The 19758-nt window shown below is 41.4% G+C and overlaps 3 protein-coding genes across 6 annotated transcripts in view; 1 reads left to right on the plus strand and 2 right to left on the minus strand.

The window, feature by feature from the left end:
- The window catches only part of DUSP16 (dual specificity phosphatase 16), a 94855-nt gene extending 90700 nt beyond the window's left edge, over nt 1–4155 (minus strand). The window contains exon 1 of one of the 4 annotated variants that reach the window (XM_058282809.2): nt 3475–4155. The gene's annotated coding sequence lies outside the window, so the exon portion shown is untranslated. Of the gene's footprint in view, nt 1–2390; nt 2928–3474 lie in introns of those variants that run through there. The other 3 variants (XM_071210175.1, XM_004468268.5, XM_004468267.5) reach the window with 3 other exon arrangements.
- Nucleotides 4036–19758, plus strand: part of CREBL2 (cAMP responsive element binding protein like 2) — a 56650-nt gene continuing 40927 nt past the window's right edge. Inside the window, exon 1 of the mRNA XM_023591654.2 lies at nt 4036–4362. Within this exon, the coding sequence (XP_023447422.2) occupies nt 4051–4362 (312 nt within the window). The 5' untranslated portion in view covers nt 4036–4050. The remainder of the gene's footprint in view (nt 4363–19758) is intronic.
- GPR19 (G protein-coupled receptor 19) overlaps nt 15244–19758 on the minus strand; it is a 112103-nt gene continuing 107588 nt past the window's right edge. Inside the window, exon 3 of the transcript XR_011646667.1 lies at nt 15244–15366. The gene's annotated coding sequence lies outside the window, so the exon portion shown is untranslated. The remainder of the gene's footprint in view (nt 15367–19758) is intronic.

Genomic DNA, 19758 nt, shown 5'->3' on the forward strand with positions numbered 1-19758 from the left:
TATAATAAAAAATCTTGTGACTTTTTGGTGATGTCTATAATGAGGTTTCTAACCTCACTTAAGAAGTAGGTAAATTTCATCACCATCGTGTTCTTGCTGCTGAGCACCCGAGGATAATTTCCCCTTCGTGCTTTTCTCCTTTCATGTGAAGATGTACCCCATTTCCTTCTTTACTGATCATACCTCCCGCAAGGTTTTATTATTCCTTTATATCTGTCCTAGGAATCCGGCCTTAGAGCCCACTTTTTGAGCCATTCCTATCTGGTTTCTCCAGTCATTTATTGGATTAATTTTCTAACTCCCTTTCTAAATCAGTTTGTATATGAAAATAGCCTCTTTTTAAAGTTTGATTCTGTTTTTTTCAATTCCAGCTGAACTTTATGAACCCCATCCACTCACACAGACAACCCCTGAAATGTAGTGAAATGTATAAAAATATCCAATTATCCACAACACAAGAAAATCAGATTAAAATTGACATCTGGCTTTGGAAGATATCATGAATCTATGGGCAAGATTGACTAAATTATGTTTTGCTTAAGCCAACATTAGTAAGATTTTCTTTTATGGTGGTAGATGTCTGTCTCCATTTTTTTAATTTGATGCACTTCAATTAAAAAGAAGCCAATCAAGCATCAACTGTGGTTTTTCCCATGAAACCTTTCAACTAGTTTCTTCAATCTGCTGAGATCTGTCATAAAATCTGGTTTCTGTTTCCCATGATTTATATCCTTCCTTTCTTGGGATTCTGAAGAATTCTGATCCAAATCAGTTTACTCTATATTAATTTACTTTTTCAATTTAAAGTACCTTTTGCTTGAGCTCTCAAAGCACTTGAAAAATGTTAAATCTTCAGTGAAATGTTTAGTCCACAATTAATAGAAAACTCATTTTTCTCAAATACACCAGAAAAACTTAGGTTTCTAGCATAAATTACACTGGCAATTCTAGCAAAGTATGTTTAATAGATCATGATTGGCTGAAAAACAGAAAAACTTTAATATTCAAGAGCCATGTAAGTCTGCTTGATCAATATATATTGTTACATTTTCCAAGAACTCTACTAAATTAAGCCCCCAATACACAAATGTATAGAAAATAATATCAAAACAGAGCAATGCAACCTTGGCCCTTCTGGCCACAGTCTAAACTTTGCACTCATCTCAGACCTACTTTTAAGCACTGATCTCCCCCTCACCTCCATTCCCAACCACGCCACAATTATTTTTTTAAATGTACAGGAAAGAAAAAAGGAAAGAACTGGGTTAATAGGGGTGTTCTCTTTTGATCCCTTCTCAATTAATACCATTTAAACTCATCTCTAATTTTACATGACTATTTTCACAGTTACCAAATGAACAAAAGGACAAAGGTTTCTCAAATTGAAGAAAGAGCTAAACTGGAAAATTCGGCATTCCTGTTCCCTGCTCCCTCCATAATCATGCACTATCCAGAACCCTACAATGTCTAATTGGACCACCCAAGTAAACTAAGTACAATTTTAAGCCAAATCATACAGTTTACTCAGAGTTACTACCACACCAGAGGTTAAAATTTTAAAATTTAAACATCATTACCACAGTTCATACACTTTTTACATCTGAATGTAGGCTTACAGGGCTTGAACTGACTTAGTTTCATACACTATTATGACCATGTTAACAGCAGAATTAAGAATGAACCCCAGGTCTAATTTTGTGCTTTGGTAAGTGCAAATTATTTATTTTAAAAATACCTTTGGGGCTGTTATTATTCAGTTAATAAATGTTAACCAAAAAATAATTTTTTAACAGCAACCTTCCACAGTCTTCGAATTCAGTAAATTCCACAACTTTATTTCAAAAAAAAAAAAAAAAAAAAAAAAAGCTTTCCCAATGCCTAGTCACATTTTGACTAAAATACCCACACAAAGCCATGAATTCTTCGTTTTTCAATTTACTTCTCCAAGCTGCTGCCTTCACCAAATTTAGAACTCCACAAGCCTCAATTATTTATGGCTTCCCAAGTTGTGTGTCCACCAACACATATGAGTCTCAAGAAAAAGTAAGTAATTAAAAGTTACTTAACTTGCTTGGTAAGAGATTATTTTCTTCTTTTAAAGTTTTACCTTAAGTTTTACCATCTTTTTTCTTGATGAAAATGAAACAGAATAAATCCCTTAAGGAGACAGTTGTCACCTTTGTGCGCTCTCAATCAGCCCCAGTAAGTCGGTGGCAAAGGGGACATTTTTCTGACATCTAAATTCCCCAAATAGTAGTCTAAAGGTCTTTCGTGGATGGTAAATTTCACACATACGTACAGAAAGAAAGAAGAGAAACATACCTGGTCGTTTTCTAAACAGGTTTGATAAGTTTTGTTCACTTGTAAGAACAGGGTATTTATTTACTTACAATCTTTTAAGCAGAAGTGGCAGCCGGAGCACTGGATAAATAAAAACTTCAGAGTTTTAAAAATCCTGCATCTTAACTCACCTCCCCTGACTTCAAGAGGCACGGCACAGCAAACCCCACCGCAAATGAGATTATGCAACAGGTTTTCTTCTCTCCACCTTTCTCATCACGAGCTGGTTAGAGGTGTGCTTTCTCCAAACAATCTGAATCACCCCGGAGAACTTCAAAACGCCAAGAATCTTTGCAGTTGACGTTTAATAAACTTCTTTAGGACTTTACAGTACCCATTCATTTGGTTAATCCCGGAAAAATCCTACACACTTTTTTTTTTAATGATCTACTTTTATTCTCTTATGACCTAAACCCAGCATCTGAAAAACTTAAGGTTTTGCATACAATATATTCTCCCCTGGCGTTTTATCACACGAAAGGAAACAGGAGAAACAGACCCTCAGTTGCCTCACTGAGCTTTAATGTCTCACGTCTTACGGCGAAAGTAAATAAAGAAGTCACAGGCGCACCCGGCCCCCCAATACTGCGACCCGAGATCCGGTATGAAATTTTTCATTTTTGATTTTTTTTTGATTGGCTGCTTTGGTTTAAGAAAGCAGTACCGTCACCACCCAGGTGGCCTCGCTGCTTACACCGAAGGCGAACTGGGCAGAATGGGAACAGTCAGGCCGGGGCCCCACTTGGCAGGCGTGTTGTGTAACAGTCGCGCCTGGAAGTGAGCAGCTTCGCCCGCGAAGGTACCGGGTCCCGCGGCCGCGGCTCCCGTCGGCGGGGCCCGGGCCAAGCCCGCTCGGGGGGCCGGAGGCGCACGGTCCGCGACCCCCTCCTCGGGCCGGCCCCCAGCAGGGCCTACATCCCTCCCCAAAACGCCCTCGCGGCTCCGGGCCGCAGCCGCCCCCCACGCCGCCTTCCGAAAAGGTGGCGGGTCCGCCCGGGCAGGCGGATCGCGCGGCGCCGGGAGCAGCCGGGGTCGGGACGCGCCGCGGGGCGTCCACGCTGTGGTGCGGGCGGCCGCCCGCGCCCCGCGCCCTCCCGCCCGCACCTCCCGCGCGGCCCGCCGGAGGGCACTTACTCTGGGGACCGCCGACCTCCCGACTCCCCCGGGAGGAAGCGAAAGTTGTCACGGCGTCTCCCCGCGGGCCCCCCTCAGCTCCCGAACGTGCGAGGCGCCGCCGCCGAGCCGGGCGAGCGGCAGCGCTCCCGCTCGCGTCCCGTCGCGTCGCTCTCTCCTCCTCTTCTTTTCACTATTTTATCTTCTCCTTCTCTGTGCGGCGGGTGGGGGCGGGAGGCTTAGGAAGAGAGGAAACGTTTGCAACTTTTCTTCACTCTTTCTCTTCCACACCCCCCCCTCCCCAGTCAGCCTTGAAAAAAAAAATGTCGAAAGGGATGAAGCGCTTGAGGAGCTAAAGGTGGGGGCCGGGGGGGGGGGCAAAGTGGGGAGGGGGTAGGGAGAGGTGATAATAATTGTTTTAAAACGGCTTAAAGCCCCCAAACGGTGATTCACAGAAAGAGGGGGAAAGGCGTGGGGGGGGCTGGGGTGGGGGTTGGGGGGAAAGAGAAAGAGTCGCTGGTCAGGAAACTTCAAGCGCCGATGAGGTCATTGGTTTAAAAATAAAGAGATGGCGTCATTTGAAACCAATCCCAGTGAATGAACTCAGCGGAGCCCGGGGGAAAGGAGGAGACAGGCGAGGGCAGGGCGGTGGGCGCCGGGCGGGGCCGCGCGGCCGCCGGGCCCCGCGCGCGGCTCCGCGCCTCGTTCCGGCGGCGCGGGGAGGCGCGGGTCACGTTCCCCCCGCACAGCCCGGCGGCTCCGAGGCAGGTTCGGCGGGCGCCGCGGGGAGGAGCCGGGGCTGCCCCGGGAGGCGGCCCCGCGGCCTCCTCCTTCCGCGCCCGCGCGCCCTCCGGCCCCGGCCCGCGTCTCCGCCTGGGCCTCGCGCGCTCCCGCGCAGCGCCCCAGCAGGTATTTAAGGGTTTGCGCCCCCCGGGGACGCCGAGCCTCTTCCTCTTCCCTGGGCTGTTTCCGACTGCTTTACGGCGTGGAGAAAGGCAAACAATGATTTGAGAGAAATTACCGTCGTTCCTTAAAAAGTCTAATGAATCCAAAGTGCAGGACTCCGCTGTCTATAAAAGAGAAGTTACAGGTACTTTAAGAAAAATCACACGAGGGTTGCCAGGCTTTCAGTACTTTAAGAAAAATCACACGAGGGTTGCCAGGCTTTCAGCTGTCGTTGGAAGCCCTCGCATGAATCTTCCCAAATTATTTTACTTTGCCAAGTATGATGAGAATAAGCAGCCTAAAATGCTCTCATAATGTTTTCCACATCTGCAGCACAGTATCGTCTTTGAGATCAGGGGTTGTTAAGAGGTGCAAGACCCTACTGATAGAACGCTACACACCTCGTGCATTTTTTTTTCTTTGAATTTATTAAAATACCCTGGAAAACTAGAGTCCTGAGGTGGTGACAAACCAGAACTTGGACTCACTGAATAGACAATCGGAGCTTTATTCCAGTGTTCTTTGAGCATTTAGCACGAAGCTGCTTCTACTGAGAAGTACTCACGTGGATATCATATAACAAAGATGTGATTAATGACGGAAAAGCAGTCTGCGCCCAGTGGACTGCTCCATGAGCCAGAATTTAAGTGCAGGAATAATCCAGCTCTTAAAACGTTCTGTTAGCAGTGGACAAGATTAGGATCACTGGTCCCTAAACGCTTCTTTGTTGCAGGATATCCAGGTGGACACTGCATAAGCGATTTTTTTTGTTGTTGTTGTTTAATTGGTTAAAGAACTGAGAAGTAGGTTTGGGTGGATTAGAAGGATAAGACATCTCTGTTCCTGCTTTTCTGCCTTTAAATCCTGCAACTGAAGTGCACTTGTTATTGCTGGTAATCATAGTATTATGGTTAGTATTATGGGGTACTTCTGGCCCATCTATGAGAAGAGAAATAGGAACCTAGTTGGAGATGGGAGAGGAGCCTAAGGCCACCGATGTTGAGTGGCTTTCAGCCCCTGCCTTTGACCTCTTCTTCTGCTAAGGGGTAGCAATCGCTTCCACTGCTCCTTGTCCTCTGGTGGCCAGGAGATGTTACTGCAGCTTCTTGGTATTACCTGTGTTCTGTAGGTAAACCTCTAAAAGATCTGCTGTTTTTAGGATGGTTTGGAGGGTGTGGTTGGAAAGGACCTGCGTCTCAAATCCACTTAGTTGGAGGAGCTGGGATTTTTAGGAAGGAAGGAAGCCATGAGTCCTGTAACTAGAGGTTGTTGGGGTGAAGGACTCGAGAATTTATGGACCCCCCTTTACATCTGCAACGCTATATATAGCCTTACTTTCAATGAATTTCTTCATTCTTTCAACAGTTAAGTTTGAGTACTTAACATGCATGCGGACTTACGACAGCTGTAATGGGAACCTCTCTACTACTTAGGGAAATAAGAGACTAAAATTAAATGAAAAATTAAACTTGAGTAGCATGCAATATTGGTTAAAGAAGTTCAGAGGAGAAAAGGAGCCCTGTTGGCTGGTAGTGACAGGGAAGCTTCTTATGCAGAGCTTTGACCTCGCCTTGAAGGGATAGTTAAGATTTAATTTGGACATTTTGTCAAAACCTATAAAATTGTTGGGTACAAAGTGTAAACCATAATGTAAACCAAAAACCTTGGTTAGTAACAGTGCTTCAATATTTGTTCATCAATTGTAACAAATGTAAGATGTTATTAATAGGGAAAAATTTGGGAGGGGGGTTGGGGTACATGGGAATCCCCTATACTTTCCATGTAACTTTTCTGTACTCTAAAACTTCTTTAAAAATAAAGTTTATTATATGAAAAAAAAAATTAGCTTGGAGTAAAAGGGTCAGTGGAGGGACTGTTTTAGAATGGAAATGGCATGAGCAAATACATGGAGGTAGAATGAATAAGATGTATTCAGATGAAGGATGAGTAGTCCATTCTGGCCATAGTAGACATTTGTGTTTAGCAGTTAGGTATCAGGTTAAAGTTGAGAGATTTAGAGACACAGTATGGAGATACTTGATTGTTAGGATAAATAGTTTATTAATAGTCTAGCATGTTACAGGAAACCATTGAACAAGTTTACTTCACTGCAGAGTCCATTTCTCCTTGTTTTGCTAAAAGTTTCCACATATGCTAACCACAAACATGTGGAAACAAAAATGAAAAACACAATACCATCTACAATTGCTCTAAAGACATGAACTATTTAGATATAAATTAATCAAAGCTTGTAGAGGACCTATATGCAGAAAATTGTAAAATGCTGATGAAAAAAATTAAGGAATAATAATTAGAAGGACTTACTATATTCATGAGTTGGAAGATTCAATATAGTAAAGATATCAGTTCTCTCCAGATTGATCTGTAGATTTAACACAATTGCTATCAAAATCCCAGCAAGATTTTTTGTAGACATAGACAAACTTATTCTAAAAATGCTTCCAGCAAATTTAGATGGGAGAGAAGATATATTTTTTTTTCTGCCTCCAATTATCCCAAGGACTATAAAAAAACTTTCACAAATTTCAAAATCAAATTAAATATAATTCACTTTATTAAATAAAGACCTTAAAGCATCTTCAAGAGAAAATCTATACTGGAATTTTAAAAATTGGTAGACAGTAATAAATATCTGCAACAACCAAAAAATTGTGACCCACTACTTTAAGTGAATTTTGCTTCTCTCAACTGACCCTAAAGGAAAATAATTGGAATGAATACCATGATGTCCTTTCATTCTGATACAGAGAATATGTTTTTTTTTTAAATTGATGTCTGTTTTTGAAGGCCAGTGATTTTAAAATCGTTTTTCCATTTTCTGAGTAAACATAGGTCTTGATGTGTTCAATTTTAAAATTTGCAGTGGCTTTCTGGACTAACAATGACAACATTCAGCAGCAACATTCATATTTATAAATGTAAACATTTACCTGAGGAACAGTCTTTAACCAATAACTGAACCTCTTGTTCAATATTGGTTAAATAGCAAGATGGGATATTCTGACCAAAATAGCAAAATACTATTGGTAGTACTTTTTAAATTTGTGTAAAGTTGATTTTTTAATATCTTGAAGAAAAAGACCTTTTCCTCTTTAGGTTGTTGAGTCTTACAACTATCACAAACAACTACTATAAAGAAACTAGGAATTATATAGATTTTGGAAAATGAACTAATGTCACCATGTCAAATCAAAGGTTTAATAAGCCACTCTTTTGTACGACGTATACACTGGGCTTTTAACTCTCATAACCCTAAGAGTTTGGTATTATCATTCTCTCTCCTAGTTTACCGTTGAGAATCTGAGACTGAGAAAAGTTAAGGAGTTTGGCAGAAAACACATAGCTAGTAAATAGCAAGCTAGGACTTGAACCCAGCTTTTCCCACAAGGAGCATTGGTTGAAAAGATAAACAAAAATACAAAATATACATAGTTAAGCATAACATTATAAGCAATCCGTTATCTTAGAATACACTTCTGTGATTATTGGTCAAATTTAACATTCAAATATATGCTACCAAAGTTGGGAAAAATGAGAGCTCAGTGAGCTGGGGCAGAAGAGTCAGCCAGCTATAAATTCCAGCTCTGCCACATACTGGCTATGTGGCTTGAGGGAAACTTTGTTTCCTCTTCTCTAAAATGAAGATAATTAATGCCAACCTTCCAGCTGATGTGGAGTTTGACTGAAGTACTGACTAAAACACCAAGTACCGTGTATAGCACATAGTAAATACTCACTAAATACTGACTCCTTCCTTCTTCCTTCTTAGGAAAGCTTTATGTAGAACTGACTTAGATCTTGAACAATAGATTGAACTGGGGTAGTAAAAGAGAATGAGGGGAGCAGATGAGACTCAAGCAGTTGAGTGCCTGCCTCCCACATGGGGGGTCCCAGGTTTAGTTCCTGGTGCCTCCTAAAGAAAACAAACAAGTAGACAACAAGCAGACATTGAGGGGGGGAAAAACACAAATGAGCGAATAAGTATAAACAATGAACAAAAACCAAGAGCAAATAAATGAGAAGCCATGGAGGGGCGGGGGGGGGGGGGTGGAATATAAAAAAAGAGAATGGGGGATGCTCATTCCAGGAGGAGGAAAAAAGCACAGAGACACAAGAAAGAGCTGTTAAAATAATTTAACTGAAGCAGAACATTTGTATTTAATAGCATATAAAAAACCTGGAAAGTTGTTTGGGGCCAGATTATATAGGACCTCAGCCAAAGATTTTAAACTTTATGCTAATTAAGTTGCAGGAAATGATGGAAAGTTTTGCTCTTTGTTTAAGCTTTATTGGCCTTATTTTCCATTATAAAGCTATACATGTTCATTGTAGAAAGTCCGTAAATTACAGAAAAGTATAAAAAAGAACATATAAATCATCTTATTAATGGTTACCTTGGAAGAGCAATACATTTTTGTTATATCCTTTTGTGACATTTCGATTGGGTCTTTTACCATGTACATTTATTATTTTAATCACAATAATAAAGCATATAAATAATTGAAAAACGCTAAACACATTTACAAGACTTTTATTTGTGCAAAGATTTGCCTCTAAAAAAATGGAGTTGCATATTTGGAATGGTCTGATGACCAGTGAGAACTCCCCAATGCTGGATCAATGATGTTTGACCTGCCCTTTTATAAAGTCAAATTGTTTATTATCTTTACTATGAATCTTGTCTTACCGTTTTAACATATAGTTGTAACATTTTTTCCTTTTATACTTAATATAAAGATATTCAAATTTTCTAAAAAATATCACTACCATTACACTAATTCAAGGATAACATATGGGGATATCTGGATGTATCTTTTCCTGTTTAATGGTTTGAACTTGGAAATGGATGGCATAAAAATAGTGCTCAGTCTGACCAAAAGTGTATTAGAAAGATCTAAGGCAAGAAGGTCATGTAACAAGGGAGACCATATAGGGCTATGTGAGCAATTTAGGCATAAATCAAAAGGGGAAAGATCACTACAGTGGCAATGGACACGAAAAGAAAGCAACAGATGCAAGAAATAGTACACAGAGAGCATTGACAGAACTTGGTGATTCATTTCCTATGGAGGACAAAGATGAGTAGTGAAAGATGATGCTAATGTGTCACCTTTATCGATTTATATAAGCCTCAATTTCCTAATCAATAACATGGTAGCAATAATTATACCTTCCTTGTAAGGTTGTTGGGAGGATTACATGGATGATGTCTAAAACACTTGGCACAACACATGGAATGTATTCTCAATAAATGTTAGCTGTTAATGTTTTTATAGGTGTTTAACCTGTGTGACTAAGTTAATAATGAAATTTTTTAATGAAATAGGAAAGTTATCTGATGGGGAGAGAGCACAAATGAGCTGTATTTTAGACATGTCAAATTTTGGGTCATGGTAGGTAGTTCAATTAAAAATGTTTAGCAAAAAGTCACCACTAGCCAGTGATGTTTTGATAATGGTTACATTGTAGTGAGACTCCATATTCATGAGAAGCAGACATTGAATGGATACCCATTGCAAAGTATTATCTGCACATCTACCCCCAGCCCCCATTTAACTTGCACAAATTACCTGAACTAATGAACACTCTCCATGCATGTTGACTTCCTGGCTGAATGGCTCACCAAGGAGGACAGATACCAAAGTGGTGAAGTACCTGGGCTTTGGAACCAGACAGATGTGTTGAAATCCCAACTCTTCCACCTACTAATTGTCTGATCTCAGGCAGATTAACTCTCTAAAACTTAGTTTTCTTATTTACAAAATGGAATATAGAAATTTTGACCTCATAGGGTTGATGGAAGGAATGAGACTGTTTAGGTCAGGGGTTCTTAACAAGGGGTCCATGAGCCTGAATTGAAATTCAAAATACATTATTCTTGTGAGGACCTGTTGGTGCAAGTATGATATATTTATTAAATAATGCACAATAGAGTGGACTTAGAAGGGATGCATGTTTTTCACTGACTGGCAAAGGGGTCCGTGGAATAAAAAAAGGTTCAGAACCTCTAGTTTAGGTGAAACCCTTGGTGTACACCAAGAGGCTGTGCATGCCACAGCCCAGGCCTTCCCAGATGTCCACTGGCACAGGCCCAAGCCAAGTCCATCCTGCCCACTCCTGCCACCCCTAACCGGCTGTTCCTGCAGGTCTCTTCTCAGTCAATGGCTTCCCCTCACCTCCCAAGTCCCCCCCTACACCCTACCTCACCCCACAACAGCCACCCCTGCCAGAAGGGGCTATCCTCACTCTGACCCTCTTAATGATACCCTCTTAGGCATACCCCTAATGTCTTATCTCACACCCTTCTCCTTCTCCACCCGTCTCCATCTTGCCTTCAGTCAGGCCTCATCATGCTTGCCTTCCAGCTGCCCTCCATACCTCTACCCACACACACACCAATTCTTTATCCAGCTGCCAGGCCTGTGTTTCTCAAACATCAGACTCCACCACTCACCTGCTTAAAATAAATAAAGAAGGATGTGATAGAAATACCCATATAGAATACCTTTCTCTCCTTGAGATTATGAGTTAGATTTCTTCTCCATCTCTTATGATGCTAAGCATGAGATCCACTGTCTACTAACTGCTGATTGCTTTTCCCCATGTCTGTGTCCCTCAGCCTCTCATTGTGTCACAGTCCCTTTGAGACTTTGTTACCCATAGTCGAGTGGAATCCCAAAATGCCAAGCAACATCTTTGGGACAAGAGAGTCTGCCAGTCTCTATTTGGAGAGACCTTCTGTACTAGTTTTGTATTACTGCTATACACAAATTGCCACAGACTTAGTGGCTTAAAACAACACAAATTAATTACCTTACTGCTCGGCAGTTTAGAAGTCCTAAATGAGTCTCCCTTGGCTAAAATGGTGTCAGTGGGGCTGTGTTCCTTTCTGGAAGCTCTAGGAGAGAATCTGGTTTCTTGCCCTTTCCAGCTTCTAGAAGCTGCCCATATTCCTTGGCTCATGGACCTCTTCTTCCACCTTCAAGGCCAACAACAGCAAGAAAAGTTCTCATAATAGTATCTCTCTGGTTCTCTTCTGCCTCCCTCTTCCCCTTTTAAGACCCTTATCTGCTCCAGAATAATCTATTTTAAAGCCTGCTGATTAGCAACCTTAATTCCATCTCTAACTTTATGCCCTCCCTTTCCATGTAATCTAACATCTTCACAGGTTCCAGGGATTAGGATGTGAATGTCTGTAAGGAACCATTATTCTGCCTACCATACCCAACACAAAGGGAACTCCAAGGTGGTTTGCCCTTGCTTTGGCCCTCTACCTTGTAGGACCCAACCAACTCACTAAATCGTGAACCATCAATCACAATTTGATAACTGCAATTATCACAACTGGTAGGGCTTTCATGCCAAGACTTTTCTTCTGTTCTAATCCTAATTCTGCCACATGCTTAAAAATATATTTGCAGTCAAGCACAATAAATATTAACTAACCAAACTTTTTTTTTTGAGGTACCAGGGGCCAGAGATTGAACCCAGGACCTCATATATGGGAAGCTGGTGCTCAACTACTGAGCCACATGGCTCCCCTGAGTTTTTTTTTTTTAATTTGTTTTGTTTTTTTTTTAGGAGGCACCAAGAACTCAACCCTGTATCTCCCATGTGAGAAGCAGGGGCTCAACCACTTGAGCTACATCTGCTCCCCAACATTTATAAAATAACCAGTAAATCCTCTCTAGTCTGGGAAAGAATGGTTTATTGTCAACCAATCATTTTTATAAATGATATGATGTCCATTTCATTTCTGAGACTAAATTACCCCCTGCAAGTCTACCGAGATCATTATCAATGTTTCTTATTTTTTTAACAGAAGCTCAACAGCATTGTTTTCATTTTAGTTTTGATTGATGATTAATGGACAGTAGAGTATGTCTTAAGAGAGACAGGTGAAAAATATCAGGTTGCAAGGCAAAGCATGTAAAAGATCAGGGACTGGAATCTTTATTTTTTAAAAGGGTAAAAGGCCATGAGTATATTTTAGGAGTAGGAAGGGCTCAAAATCTATGGTTGGAAATGGGTAGAATCTCAATACCTTTGAAGTTCATTCTGAAATTCAGCATTCCTATCTTCTAAGTTCTCTTTTTCAGAAGTATATAAATGTACTCAAAATAAATCTGTCCAAATAGCCAATGAAGGTAATTGCCACATTTAAGAAAATGTTAATGGTTGCTCCTAATTTTCTCATGGGTAGGAGACTAAATCTTAGTATGTGATTGAAAAAAAGGTTAGCTTGAAAAACAGGAGTCTAGCACTAAATTGCGTGATGGTGTTGGGCAGGGCACTCAAGAGAAGGAAAGGGGACAGAACCAACAAGATCTGAGCATCTGGTACATACATGACCTCACTTAGTTCTCACAAGCCTAGTAGATAGGCAGTGGTATCCCCACTTTAAAGATGAGGAAATTCAGGTTCTGAGCTGGTTAGTGACTTTTCCACTAGCACACAGCTAAAAAAAAAAGTGGCAATGCGGGGATTCAAGTCCAGTTCCACGTTATTCCAAGGCCAGGTATATTCCCCTCACCACCCTTGGCTGCTTCTCCCTGAGCCCCAGGTCCCTCAATTAGAAAATAAGGGCATTGAATCAGACAGTCTTCGGGGCACCTTGCAGCTCTAACTGGATGCCTTCATGGTTGGGAGGGGAGAGCGGAATCAGAGAAGGGGGCTCAGGTCTGAGGTGGAACATCTTTATCTCCTACTCAGGAAAGTGCTGTCACCGTGCACCTCTCTGTACTGGCTGGACTTCCTGTCCTACCACCGGAGGCTGCTGCTGCTGACACCACCATGGATAACGAAGGGCCTCCCAGGGCCCACTACTTTAAAGAAGCTGGTCTTTGAGTTCTCCTTTGTTGGGCTACTTTTCTATGAATTCGCATTTCCAAAAACAAATCCATTAACACTTGTTGAGAATTTTATTGTGCCCAAGGCTGAGTTAAATTGGAGGATCTATAGGGGACAGCAAAGTATGAAACATAGTCTCTGTTCTCAAGAAACCTAAAACTAGCAGTCTTTAAAAGACAATGCATACTCAGGATTAACTGTGGAGCCCGGGCGATAAGTATTATAAGAGTTCAGGAAGTACAGAGCTTGGCGTAGACTGCAACACCCTGAGAAGGCGTCGTGAGAACTGGGGCAAAGACTCTGCCCTTCACCTTGCATCGAAGCTGCTCTTTCTTGGCCTTCCCAGTAATTGTGAAATTATGGTATGAGCCTTTCACATAGTTCAAACACTCTCAGCTTCAGAGGCTGCCGTGATGTCCTTCATATCACACCATCTGAATGGCGCTTCATCTTTATTGGCACATATGGGAGGGGTGAAGCCCCAGTGGTATGCAAACACCGTCATGGATACTTGCTTCAAGCCAGGGGAAGTTTCATGCAAAACCAGTTTCTCAACCGGGCAAACGTTGTGTAAAGTGTCAGGAGCTTGAGAAACCAGTTAAAGGCAAAGCTTGTCACAGCAAGAACCAGGTTTGAATGGGGACACTTTCTGTCTGTCAGCGATGGTTGGCTCCAGTCCCTCTCTGCAGAGCCACCCTGTTTCAGCACTTCTCCAACATGTTGGCCTGAGGCCACCAGCCTCATCTCATGCAGCAAGAACTGCTTACCCCACAGCCCCCTGCATCTGCCCACTCTCAGAGGCCCCGAGATTAATGACAGACTCTAGGTCTGCAATTTTTTTTCTCGAAATTCTAAATCCTTCCTGTTATCTGACAACTAAATGTGCATTCCTTTCCCCAAATTCTACCTTAAACATAATCTGGGAATAAAATCCCACAGATGATATGAGAGAATAAGATAGAATAGTAAATTAAGTAAGCATTCCCTAGATATTTACTGTGTAAGGAATATTTTCCAAACTAGTTAGAGACGAGATGAGTACACAGGAAATACTACTCTGTGTACCTGACAGAATAATAGCATCAAGTCCTAAATCAAGAGTAATTGGTTCAGAAGAGTGAGAAATCAATAAGTACAGCTGTAAAGAGGGTAAGTTTCTAGAGGCAGGGTTTAGGAGAGCCTTGAAGCATAGAAAGCATTTGCCTAAGCAGAAAGGAGAAATAATGGTATTCTAGAAAAGAGGAATACCATAACCAAAGGCAAGGAAAGTTGAAACGTATTCATGGAAAGCTGAGGCAGTCAGCCTGTCTGGAGAAAGGGTGGTGTGAGAATGTGCATGGCAAGGATTCACAGGAAATAAGATCATATGGATAAAATAAATTCATCGACAAACTTAGCAAATATTTTTTAAGTGTGGAGGAGGTCAAGCACTGTACTGAGTCCCTGGCCAGGTGGTAATAAAAGAGCATACACTTATAGGTTTACAATATTGCCAGGCTCTGTGCTAAGCACTATACGTAAGTAATCTCATTTAGTCATCACTACAGACCTGTGAGTTATGCACTGTTACTCACTCCATTTTTCCACGTGAAAAAGATGAAGCCTTAGAGAAGTTAAGGCGCTTGCTCCAGGTCACACAGGTTCTAAGAGGAAAAGCCTGGTTCTGAATGAAAGGAGTCAGCGCCAAGCCTAGGTTCTGAACACAATGTTAAACTGCCTCCACACACATTATCTCATTAAATCCTAATAAGATTCCCAGTGATATAGGCATTATTATCCCCATTTTACAAAGCTCTGAGAGACTGAATTGCCCAAGGTCGTTCTCTAAGTACAGAGCCAGGATTTGAAATTGGTTTCGCTAAGTCTAAGCCCATTACACTTTATAGCACACTTTAGCTGTCTGGCAGAAGGGGTGTCTAGGATGAGATAAAATTAGGGGAGTCTTTGACAGCCTGATAAGAGCAAGAAGCCTACCTGACAGGAGCAGAGAAGAACTTCAGGGTTTTGGACTTGATAAATGAAGATAGGTCTAGCTATAGCTGTCCCGGTAAACTGAAGCAGGGAAAGCACTAAGTTGATATCAGAAGTGGAAAGAACCTAGAAAGGGGAAGGCAGGAGAGAAGGACAGAAACAATGATCAATATTTGAAGGAAAATCTGCTCTTTCTTGGGACTGAATGGCTGAGGGTGATGAAAGATTAGAGTAAATCAAAGAGGACTTTGTATCTGTGTTTAATTGACTTAATATACTATCGACTGACTGAGCCGTTATAAGAACCACTGGTGTGGGGCATAAAATAATGATTGTGCATAAAATGACGGATGTTTTTGGATGGTGTCGCAATCTGCCTGGCAGAACAACTACTGGCACATTACAAGGAAATTACCAGTGGGCGGTCAGAGATGTGGGATTGGAGCTCAGGTAGCAAGCAAAAGCTACCTGACATTTATATCTGACAAGTGCAGTACACTACACAAGGGCCACAGAAGGCTCAGACCCCAGGGAAGAGGCTCTTAATAGTCAGGATAAGCCGGGAGTCACTGGAGAACAAAAATGCAGCATGGCAAAAACGATCAGGCACAAGGGCAAGTCAGAGGCCAAGACAAGTGACCAGGGCATAGATAAAACTTGATGGAACAGAAGAAAAGAAAAAAAATTTTTTTTTCACCCAAAGGGACACGGCAGCAAATGAGATCTCACCAGTATCCAGGAGATATAACCACTGAATAATTTCCTGCCCTGCTTCTGGTATTTTAGAATATCTCCCTAGTGCAGGAGGCAACCCAGCTGAACTGGATGGGACCGTGTAGTCTAGAACAATCAGGAACTTTCCTAGCAGGGACCACAGGGTCGACATCAGCATAGGGAGAATATTGAAGAAACCAAAAAGGGTCTTCTCCCCTGAAAACTTAAACATCTATGGATCCCACAAAAATTTCCACAAGCCCATCTAATTTAAACATCTCCTAGACTTACCTCTTTGTTAAAGATCTTGATTTCCTTGCCTACGTTGGTGGCTGCAGTGTTGAGGGAATGAAGGTATTTATGAAGCCATGGACGCTTTAGCTGGCTGGCTCCCATGTCCCTTCCACTCTGGAAAGAGATGGGGCTAGCCAATTGTCGTCAGTCTGCAGTGGAAATTCTTCTTCAGGCCTTTCTGCTCCTACTGTCCTCTCTCCAAAGCACTGGGAGCATGAGACATTGGTCCAAGGGGGTCCTGCGGTTTCAGTTCTTGCTTTTTGCCCTTTAGACACTCCCTTTAAAGTTCTAGGGTCCTTCTAACTGGCTTGACAGAGCTTATCTCCAAGCCTGTATCCAATTCCTTTCCTACCCAATGTGTAGCGTGGCTCTTGATCAGGGCACCTCTACCACCCAGGGCCATTCACAGGGGTTCCTATACTCTTGGAAGTAGCCAGGTAAGGTTCTACCTCGTTTTACAAGTGCAGAAATGGGCTGAGGGTTGTCATGTGTCATGCCCAAGGGTATACACCTGGTTAGTTTGCAGAACAAGGCAATTGCAGGCCTTCTGATCCACACTGCAATTCTCTTTTAGATTTTCAGATCTTAGTTGAAATATTTGGAATTCTATTTGTACTGAAACTATGCTTTCCCCAGAATTTAGTACCAGCATTTAGTTTCCTTTACTGCCCTTTTCTCAAAAGATGTTTGAAATGCCAGATTAGAAGTCTAGAAGAGAATAGTAATAACTGTGATGGAGGGGAAAACTCATCGGTTACCCACAAAACCGTCACAGAGTGCCTATGACATTGCGGCTAAACTTCAGAGCCGTGCCCTCAGCCCTCACACAGCAGAGCCTAGTAGGGGAACCCTGTTTACTAGGACTCCCTCGTCCTTTCTGTCACTTTGGTCCCTACCTCTGCAGTCCTTCACTGCCATTGTCAACAGGCAGCTGGTCTGCTTCAAAGGGACCCTCCAACCCCATGGCAAGGTAGATGAGTGACAGCACAGCTCATTGTAAACGTATTTGTCAGGCAAACTTCAAGAAAAACTGGTTGCTCAAGCGTGCCACCTCGAGAAAAATAGTTTTGTGTAAAGCTCGACGTGGCACAAAATAGATGTATGCAAGCCTGTTCCATTGCAACACTCAGTTGAGAGGTATCTGTGAGTCAGTTCAGCACACAAAAAGACACTATTTCAAACTATAAAATTAGCCAAAGGAATGGATTATCTGGTTTCATCAAGCATAGGCATCTTTTCTGAGAATGCACGAATTCAAAAGTTCAGAACATCGAAGTTAGAGAGTCATATACTTATAAAATATGAGAACTGTATGGGACTTAGAAATCATCTAATCTAGCCCATAATTTTGTAGATGGGGAAGCTGAAGTTTCCTATTATTAGGACATTGTACATGTACTACACAGACTAAGAATGCACTCATTTCTTTCTTTTTTTTTTTAACACTCATTTCTTTATAAGCCAAAATTGCAATGTTGGCCCTCTCCTGGACCCAATGATCAATCTAAAACCCCTGGTATTTTTCATATAAACTGCTACCTAGCTGAATTTTCCTCAGTCCAGGTTTATACAATAAATTTCTTGAAATTTTGTTCAGAAGTTTACACTTTCCCTTTCCATTCCATTTTGCTAATTTTAACTCAGATTTCCAGTCTATGATTTGAATTTTTTTTTCTTTTTTCAGGTATTAGGGCTGGGGATTGAACCTAATGGGAAGCGGGTGCTCAACCACTGAGCCATATCTGCTCCCCTGAGTTGGTTTTCCACTTGTTTGCTTGAGTTTTTTTTTGTTTGTTTCTTTAGAAGGTATGGAGAACCGAAACTGGACCTCTCATGGGAAGCGTGTATTCAACCACTTGAGCCAGATCTGCTCCCCAAATTTTGGTTCTTAAATTGTATAAGTGTGTGTGGGGAAAGGAAAATAATTTGCCCTTATGCATTTTACAGTGTGCTTGCTATCTCATAATGAATAGCAAAATTGTTCTAAATAAAATTCTATTCATGAAAAGCATTTAATTTGGAATTACCACCACCTAGTTTTTCAGATCTCAAGAAAGATGGATAACTTTTCTCCTTTCTTATATATTCCCTACGGCAGACACATATTCTTATGTCTGTTTCCTTCAGGGAGTGGGCAAGATTTTGGTAATGTGGTAAGAGGCCACCCTCTAAATTCCAAAGTGCAGAGGACTTTTTTTTTCCTACCATTTTTTTAATTAAAAAAAATATTTTTTATCAATGTTACAAGTTACTCAGTTAACACAAGATAATATCTACAATAACAACATATCTGCTTTAGTCAGCAGCAACACTCCGCCCTTCCTTTTGTTCATTCCTCAATCTTCAGGGATTTTGGATGACGTCTACTCTGACTGCTTCAGGCTGAGAAGAGACATAGATATTATGTGGCAGAGGAATGGAATGGTTTTGCTTGCAGCTGAAGATAGCCCTTTTTTTTGGAATGAGGCTGCTCTATCATTATTTTGTTAGTTGTCCAGGGCAGCCCTGAAGAACAGGAGAGTAGGTGTTGACCGCAACTCTGCTAGGTTTCTGGGTTCAACCAGCATATTTTCCATCCATTTGATGTATAAGTTAATTGATTATCTTCCATTGGCCATGAATACTGGATGAGTCAGGAAGAAATTTGTGAATGAGGAAGAAAGAAAGGAAGAATTTCTTACTCTTTTTTGAGCTCAAAAGGATCGCTGTTGTGTGTAAAAGAAGAATTAAATTGAATGGAATATTTGGGCTCATTCTAGATATTGTAAATAGCCAGTAACCTAAGAATTACCTTAACTTCTTTTTCTTCTTCTTCCTACATATCTACCATGTATCAAGTGCATTAATCAAGCACTTACCATGTGCCAGATATTGTGCTAAATTCTTTATAATCCTGATTAATCAAGTGGAAGAGTCTTCCACTACAGTGCAGGTCTGAGAAAGGACAGCGAGACTGATGGGACATCTTAGAGCTCAAGTTGGGATAGGCCTACCTTAAAGTCCCTGCTGTGCTCAAGTCATGAAGTAATCTGTGAGAAGCACATGGCCTCAGCAAGAAGCAGTGATGGATTTCAGAGCAGAGAAGCTGGGGTCATCAGTTGTGATCTTTTCTAAAAATTGCATTTTCATGACTGCCACATTATATTACAATGCTTCTTTGAGCAAATCCAGCTTATTTTGTCTTCCAAAAAGTCTTTATCTACTGCCCTAATTCGGGGCCCTGTCATCACTCACCTAGACAATTCTAATAACCCTTTAATTCATTTTCCTACTTCCTATTTCAGTATGATTAAAACAATTTCCCACAATGCTACCAGGGCGATTTTTCTAATACATAAATCCAACTATGTCATACCCAGTTTAAGAAGTTAGGTGGAGACTTCCTTTTGTCAATATTAGAACAGGTCTAATGATCCTCTAGCATATAAATGACAAGAATCTCATCAGCTTTCATTAACTAGGCTAATTTCAAAATTGCCTCATATTAATTTTGACAAAGTCATCATTATG

Source organism: Dasypus novemcinctus, chromosome 20 (genome assembly GCF_030445035.2).
Source record: "Dasypus novemcinctus isolate mDasNov1 chromosome 20, mDasNov1.1.hap2, whole genome shotgun sequence".
In the NCBI taxonomy this organism is placed as follows: Eukaryota; Metazoa; Chordata; class Mammalia; order Cingulata; family Dasypodidae; genus Dasypus; species Dasypus novemcinctus.